The sequence below is a fragment of the Sinocyclocheilus grahami genome, unplaced genomic scaffold (assembly GCF_001515645.1).
Source record: "Sinocyclocheilus grahami isolate Dianchi unplaced genomic scaffold, SAMN03320097.WGS_v1.1 scaffold92.1, whole genome shotgun sequence".
NCBI lineage: Eukaryota > Metazoa > Chordata > Actinopteri > Cypriniformes > Cyprinidae > Sinocyclocheilus > Sinocyclocheilus grahami.
Genome location: NW_015505271.1, coordinates 664,978 through 673,185, shown reverse-complemented (window position 1 = coordinate 673,185; position 8,208 = coordinate 664,978). Strand labels below are relative to the sequence as shown.

At 36.5% G+C, this 8,208-nt stretch overlaps 1 protein-coding gene across 2 annotated transcripts in view; it reads left to right on the top strand.

Annotated features, from left to right (window-relative positions):
- The window catches only part of tncb (tenascin Cb), a 30,646-nt gene extending 23,732 nt beyond the window's left edge, over positions 1-6,914 (top strand). For both annotated transcript variants that reach the window (XM_016275039.1, XM_016275040.1), the window contains 10 exons: positions 702-845; positions 1,768-1,887; positions 1,991-2,134; positions 2,389-2,519; positions 2,682-2,814; positions 2,921-3,072; positions 3,321-3,417; positions 3,547-3,708; positions 6,385-6,548; positions 6,632-6,914. In XM_016275039.1, the coding sequence (XP_016130525.1) occupies positions 702-845; positions 1,768-1,887; positions 1,991-2,134; positions 2,389-2,519; positions 2,682-2,814; positions 2,921-3,072; positions 3,321-3,417; positions 3,547-3,708; positions 6,385-6,548; positions 6,632-6,742 (1,358 nt within the window). In that variant the 3' untranslated portion in view covers positions 6,743-6,914. The remainder of the gene's footprint in view (positions 1-701; positions 846-1,767; positions 1,888-1,990; positions 2,135-2,388; positions 2,520-2,681; positions 2,815-2,920; positions 3,073-3,320; positions 3,418-3,546; positions 3,709-6,384; positions 6,549-6,631) is intronic.
- Positions 6,915-8,208: the final 1,294 nt, after the last annotated feature.

Genomic DNA, 8,208 nt, shown 5'->3' with positions numbered 1-8,208 from the left:
TTTTTTTTTTAAATTTTTTTTTTGTGTGGGGGGGGGGGGGGGTGAATAGAAAGTTCAAACAACAGCATTTATGTGAAATAGAAACATTATAGATGTCTTTACTATTTGATCAATTTAATGTGTTCTTTCTGAATAAAAGTATTAATTTCTCTTGGAAAAAAAAACTTTCTTACCCAAAACGTTTGAAAGGAAGTGTACTATTTATAGCACGTTTGGATCTGTTGTTCTGGAAATGAAAGCAAAGTTTAGTTGGCACACAGTCCATCTTAAGAAAGTGGTGAGACTTAACCGTATGATTTTCTGTGCATTTTGGATAGTTGCCTGTTGGAAAATCATAGTATTATTTGTACTTCCTCAGTTTATGATTTGTCATAAATTATATCTTATGTAAAATATTGCATAAGTTGCGGAGGAAATTCTCTTAGACTGCCGTCTTGGCATAATAAATTGATTGAATTCAAGAGATGTCCCTCTAAAGTCTCATAGTGTCCTTTTGGCCTCTGTGATCAGTGCAGGTTTTTAGATCAGGTCCATCTACAGTAACATGAATCTATCAGTGCATATCGTAAATAAAACCACACTGTTTTATCCATCAGCACAGCATTCTTGCGTATCACCATGCCATTTAATCACAGACAATGCTGCCCTCTAGTGACAAAAGCTAGTTCTAGTTTACTCCAGTGTTCTGTCTCCCCCTGCAGGAAGCCCTGTGACACTGAGAGTAGATGGAGGAGAGTCTCAAGCCATGCTGCCCAGTCTGACCCCTGGAGTAACTTACCAGGTCACTGTCATCGCTGTGAAGGGCTTGGAGGAGAGTGAACCAGGATCTGATAGAGTCACAACAGGTATGGCTAGAATAATTTTTTATAATCAGTGTTGGGTGTAATGCAAATACAAAGTAATTAGTTACTGTAATTACTTTTAAGTCAAAATGTAGTGTAACTTGATTAAATTTTAATTCTGTAATCTCATTACTATTTAATGATCTTAAATTACTTTAGTTACATTTAAGTTACTTTATAGCGTTTTAACATGTTTTTTAAATTAAATTAATTAAGGTGCCTTTAAAGCATGAATTATAGGCTACCTGTCATGAGCGAGATCTATAATATAATATGCCTATAATATGTATATTATATGTGATATGTATATTACATAATCATATGTATTATCTGAGGTAGAAATGTGAGGTGCTGAGTGTATGACTTATACACAGTGATGAACAAGCAGGAAACAGACACAATATTTCAGTTTGTTGAGAGGAAATGTTTTTTTTAAGTAACTTAACTTAAAAATTAGTAATGCAATTGCTTTTTGCAATTAAATAATTAATATTAAATTTTAGAGAAGAAATAAGTCATTTGTAGTGCATTATTATTTTTGAGTAACTCATCCAACACTGATAGTAATTTCACAAATTGCATCATCCTATAGTTTAAGTAATAGGAAAGCTCTCACCAAAATGCTTATCAGCAAGAGTGAATAGTTATTATTAATTATTAAGTAATTGAACATTAATATAAAAACATTCATATTAATTATAGTTATTTATTCATTAATAATTGTACTATTATAAAATAATAAATAATTATTTATATTTTTTATTTTTAGCACCTCATATTCATAACTAGATTCTGTATTATTCAGTACAGTAAGTATGATTTTTTTGCTTTCCTGTCTTGCAGAAGCCTAGTAATCGACTCCAAGCTGTCTCTCGGTGATTTTGCTTCTCTTTTGTCTCTCATGTTTGTGTCTGTTGGCCTTCAGCCCTGGATAAGCCACGAGGTCTGACAGCAGTCAACATCACTGACACTGAAGCTCTGCTGCTGTGGCAGCCGTCCATCGCTACTGTGGATGGATATGTCATCACTTACAGCGCAGACAGTGGTAACAGCTCAGACTGCCATTAATTATTCTTGAGGGAAGGCTGTTTCTATAGACTAAAACAATAAAGCAGTGAGTCTCAGTTGTGTGTTCTGTTCTTTGGCAGTGGCTCCAGTGATGGAACGGGTATCTGGGAACACTGTGGAGTTTGAGATGAGCTCACTCACACCTGCCACCTTATACACCGTTAAAGTCTATGCTGTCAGAGAAGCAGCCAAGAGCGCTGCAACCACCACAGAGTTCACCACAGGTAAAGTGAACACTCACCCTTACACACAAACACCACAAGACATCTGAATACTCATACAAAATAAATATTTCATTGGTGTAGAGAAAAACAGCACACCTTCTGACATCTGATCCTACTTGGCAAAATACATAAGCACCCTTGACCTGGTGAAAATCATAAAATCACATTGCCAATTATATGTGCATGCTTATACCATTTGTATTTCATTAAGAATTCTGAATGCCAGGTTAATAACCAGATACACTCTGCTGCAGATGTTGATGCCCCTCAGAATCTGGCTGCCAGTAATATTCAAACAGAGAGTGCCATGTTGACATGGAAGCCACCAAGAGCAGACATCAGCGGGTATATTCTCAGCTTTGAGTCCACTGATGGCATTGTCAAGGTGAGGGGACCGCTTGAACACACAACCAAACTTTAAACGTGATTTACACACTTAAAACTGAAGCTTGGTAATTTTTCTGGTCTACAGTGATTATTAAATGCATGGTCCAATGCCAATTCTGTGCTGTACTGAAATGTTCCTCGTTTTCTTCTCTTGGCTCAGGAGGTCGTCCTCAGCTCCACAGCAACATTTTACAGTATGTCTTCGCTGACTTCCTCCACGGTGTACACAGTCAAACTGCAGGCCATCGCTGGGCCAAAGAGAAGCAGAATCATCTCTACAGTCTTCACCACCAGTGAGCCAAAGCACAACGTCATTACATGATCACAAACTCTTTTTTTACTCTTAGTTGTGAAGACTGAACAAAAGCCTCTGGTCAAACACTTTTTTCTTTATCACAGTCGGAGCATCCTACAAGCATCCTAAAGACTGCTCGCAGACTCTGTTAAATGGAGAAACAACCTCAGGCCTGTACACTATTTTCCTGCGTGGAGATGAGACTCAGCCTCTGCAGGTCTACTGTGATATGACCACTGATGGAGGTGGCTGGATTGTGAGTAATTCTTTTTCAAATAACATGCAGGATAGAAAGATTCACTGTTCTGATCCTAGAGAAAAACAACAAAAACACAAGAAATGTGTATATATATATAGTCTAAAGGTCCAATAAAAAGTTTGTTCAATATCACATTTTTCTGACTATTATTTAATATGTCAGGCTTTACAGGGTTAAATTAAAGTCTCATTACACACAGAGAGCAAAAACACAGGTCATTGTAATATTGTGGTACCTCCATTCAGGTTTTTGTGAGACGGCAGAGCGGTAAAGTGGAGTTTTTCAGAAACTGGAAGAACTACACTGCAGGCTTCGGTGACCTGAATGATGAATTCTGGTTGGGTATGTTTACATCTGTGCACACATATCAAATTGCTAAATTGCCCCAGGAAGTATAGAGGCCCTAAGGTATTACGATATGGTGTAATTTCGAACACGTTGGTCTACAAATCTCATTCCATGTGTCTGCAGGTCTCTCTAACCTCCATAAGATCACCTCGTCTGGGCAGTATGAGCTGCGTGTGGACCTCAGAGATAAGGGCGAGTCTGCGTATGCGCAGTATGACAAGTTTTCAGTCTCTGAACCACGCAGTCGCTACAAAGTGCATGTTGGGGGATACAGCGGCACTGCAGGTAAAGTCTTAGATCTTTCTCTGCTTCAACATATAGTTTTCATATTGTTTTTTAATTAATTTGTAATATTTTTGTGTTATATACAGTATATATATATATATATATATATATATATATATATATATATATATATATATCAATATATATATATATATATATATATTCCATGTGTCTGCAGGTCTCTCTAACCTCCATAAGATCACCTCGTCTGGGCAGTATGAGCTGCGTGTGGACCTCAGAGATAAGGGCGAGTCTGCGTATGCGCAGTATGACAAGTTTTCAGTCTCTGAACCACGCAGTCGCTACAAAGTGCATGTTGGGGGATACAGCGGCACTGCAGGTAAAGTCTTAGATCTTTCTCTGCTTCAACATATAGTTTTCATATTGTTTTTCAATTAATTTGTAATATTTTTGTGTTATATACAGTATATATATATATATATATATATTAGCCTATTTGAAATACTATTTTGTATTTTAAAGCCTTTGGAAATTCTTAAAAACACTCAAGATTAGTATTTTTGTATTTTCAAAATACATAAAACACGTTGTGCCAGTCAACCTCTTTATCAGGGTGCTGATTTCGTGCGTCAACTAGTTAGACACTCACCCTCCCCTGAACCCCAACATTCATACATGTGAGCTGCAGCTGTACAGCTCCATTCAGCATTGGGTGAGCGACTTTTCTGGAATGAGATTAGGTGAGGATGTCATGGTCAATTGTATTTGTTGAATAAAGTTAAAATAGTGCATCATTCAGATTTGCCTTCAGTTAACATGAAAGAATAAAAGAATAAATAGATATAAAAAGAATAAAAGAGCACAAACAAGGGGAAAAATAGCATTAGCCAATCAGTTTTGATAGTTAATCGGCTTGTCAAATGTGTTTAAAGCATTACTGCATGTTAGGGCTGGGTGATATGACAATTCATATTGAGGCGATTATATAAAGTGTGAATAGTTCAATCAAGTGTGAATTGATTTAACTTTTTCTAAATCGTTTATATAGAAAAAGGCCTATCGGTGTAAGCAAATGTATCTGCAGCAGAAAAAGAGTGGAAAAAGAATGGACAAATGATTGAGTAATAGAGTGTGATGTGCTTAATGCAATAGCACTTATTATAAGTGCAGTATGCCGCAAAAGGAAATTGAAGTTCACACTTGCACGTCAAGCAGTTTTTTGTGCTCCGAGATGAAGTGGAATGCCGACAAGTAGGCTACACTTTTGGCTTAAAGGCCCTTTCACACGGGACGCGGCAAGCGGTGGAAACACCACACAGCTGCCACTTTCTCTCGTAGTGGAAGCAGTTTGTGCAGTTGAAGCCTTGTTTATACTTTCACCAGCCTTTACACTGTGAACCTGCTGACTGCGCACTCCTCCCTAAATGGTCACGGCTTTTTTGATACTTGCTTGACATTTGTAAAATTCTGTGAAACGACAGGGGGGCGACTCAGAGTCATTGTTCTCCAAACCATCAGAAAGCAGCGGTAAGAGGAAGAAGTTTGCCGAGTAGTTTGTCAAACAATCATTTTGTGAGAAGTTTGTGAATAAATGGATTTCTTCACATATAAACTGATAAGGTGGTAAGACATTTTGGAGGACACATGTGAAAATATTTTTGAGTACACTACTTAAACCCACACAAAAGAATCATGTAAAACCCAGTAAACTTAAGATTATGACTTGTGACATTAGAACAAAACATACTGCATGAATATGATAAATAACATATGTATAACACTAAATTGAACAATATTGATTATTGATTACAGTACTGAGACAAACACTGAGGAATGGTACACCACAAAACATCTTCAGCTTTTGGTTTTATTGTTCATCAAAAAAAAACACAAAAAAAAAACTGAGCGTATAGTGTTAAATGCTATTTAAATGAATTCTAATTTTAAAATGTACATTTTAGATAAACGTTCTAATTTGAATAAACTTTCTATACAACAAAATAAACTTTACATGAAATAAATAAAAGTTTTAGTTTTGTAGTTTTGTATTTCCTACACATCTAAATGTTTTTTTCTCACACACACACACACACACACACACACACACACACACACACACACACACACACACACACACACACACACACATATATATATTAATTAAATTTTTGTGTGATATATTTGTTGTACTATTGTTAAGTTTGGGTTTTGTAAGATAGTTTGATTATAAAAAATACAGTAAAAACAACAACAAAAACAATTTTGTGAAATATTATTAAAATTTAGAATAACTGTATTCTATGTAAATATATTTCAAAATGTAATTTGTCAAAAATTGACACAATAATTTGTGTCAAAGCTGTGTTTTTAATAGCCATTACTCCAGTCTTCAGAAGTCATTCTAATATAACAGGTGTGCTGCTTAATATTTTTGTTGAAATTGTGATTTTTTTTTTCAGGATCCCTTGATAAATAGGAGGTTCAAATGAACAGTTTTTGTTTTGAAATACATTTTTTATTATTAATTTAATGTGCCCTTGCTGAATAAAAATATTACTTTCTTTACAAAATATATCTTACTGAGTCCAAACTTTTGAACAGTAGTGTATAATACATGTATGTATTATATATTATATTATGCTCAAAAGTAAATTGATCATTGCTAGTTTTAAAATCTGACTGATTTTGTAATAATTTTGTAATGCTCTTTTAAAGGTGACTCAATGACGTATCACCACGGCCGTCCATTCTCAACCTATGATAATGACCACGATATAGCTGTCACCAACTGTGCTCTGTCTTATAAGGGAGCTTTCTGGTACAAAAACTGTCATCGAGTGAATATAATGGGCCGATACGGAGACAACAGTCATAGCAAGGTACACATTTCATATGTGCTTTATCACCTGTCTAATAATACACAGTAGTCACAGATTTAGATTTAAAATTGTTTTATCTCCAGGGTGTAAACTGGTTCCACTGGAAGGGTCATGAGCATTCCATCGAGTTTGCAGAGATGAAGATCAGACCCGCCAACTTCAGGAATTTTGAGGGAAGGAGAAAGCGATCATAAACCAGTGCACTCCGGCTTGAACCAATCAACCCTCCTCTGCTGACCATTTGCCCCTTGTTTCTCCTGCATCATCTCATCCCCTTCATCTACCAAAGCCACTGCCAGGAGCCCAGCCTGCTCTTTACACTCTCCTATTCATGGAGAACAAGTACAAAAAAATGTTTTCACCCCCCCCCCCCCCCCCCCCCCCCCCCCCCCCCCCACCCCCACCCCCCCCCCCCCCGATGAACAAAGCAAAACATCTTGAGAGACAGAAATTTAGAAAATACCCTTCCCATTCAAAGCTACAGCCCATACACAGTTGTGTGTGTACCACTTCTGTGCATGTCAATCTGACAGTAAACCAATAGACTCATAGTGAAGTGTTTAACATTACACACTGTGCCTGTATATCATAAGCACACCAAAGACAGACACTCCAGTAACATCTATATAATAGGCTACAATGCCGACGGAGGGAAGATTTTGAGTTTGGCTTGGTGCTATCCAGTTTTAAAAAATAACAATATTATTCTTTCTGTATATCCCATACAATTACAGTGGAGAGAGTTGAATGTTTGTGTGTGGTAGTTTTGCATTAGAGCCTCTTCCCTAGACTGTGAATTAGCCTCAAGAATACTGTATCCTTTAACTTCTCAATTAGGGTGAGAGGTTTAATGGTACATGAAAAAACTCAGCATTTAAAATGCACAACTGCATAAAAAATATCTAGTGGGGAGGCTCAGAGATTTTTTTTTATCTCTTTCTAGTCTGTCTGTGACAAATCTAAGTACCCATGCTCTCTATTTTCTCTCTCCCACAACTCGTGCATTCATCCGTTCTGAAGTCAAGTGGCACGTTTCTGGTACCTTTACAGTACTGCTAAGTGTTCATTTATATGCACCTTTCGTCGTGTTTCCTGTACCCTATAACTATATTGGCATTCAGTCAGCATAAGAATCTTGAATTGTTGATTGTTATCCTCTAAAAGATTGAAATTAAACAAAAGTTAAGGCAGGACCCATCTTCAATCTTTGGTTTAAGTGTTCACCAGTTATGAGCTTGTATAATGTTCAAGATTCATAAAGGAAAAATAATGGTGAGGTTATTGGAATTAATTACCCTGCTATCGACTAAACCACTGAACCCTATACAATACCTGTGTAAATTATGTCTTGTTTTGGTATTTGAATATTTTTGTTTGTTTGTTTATTAAATGGGTGTACAACAGGTGTTTCTTTGTAACCCCTCTTACAATAAAACAGATTTTGTTTAATAAATCACGTTTGTGTAGTGTGCTTATTTGGACACTCAAAATGATACAAATGTAACACTTACAACTTCCACATGTATTCAAAACAGCCATTTCCTAAGTGCACACAAACTGCTGCTGCAGTTTTTCAGTTATGCACGGCAAAGTGCGATCACCCATTTATTGAGTTCGACCCAATAATAAGAGACCGTTTTGTCACTGTACCAATCCTGGA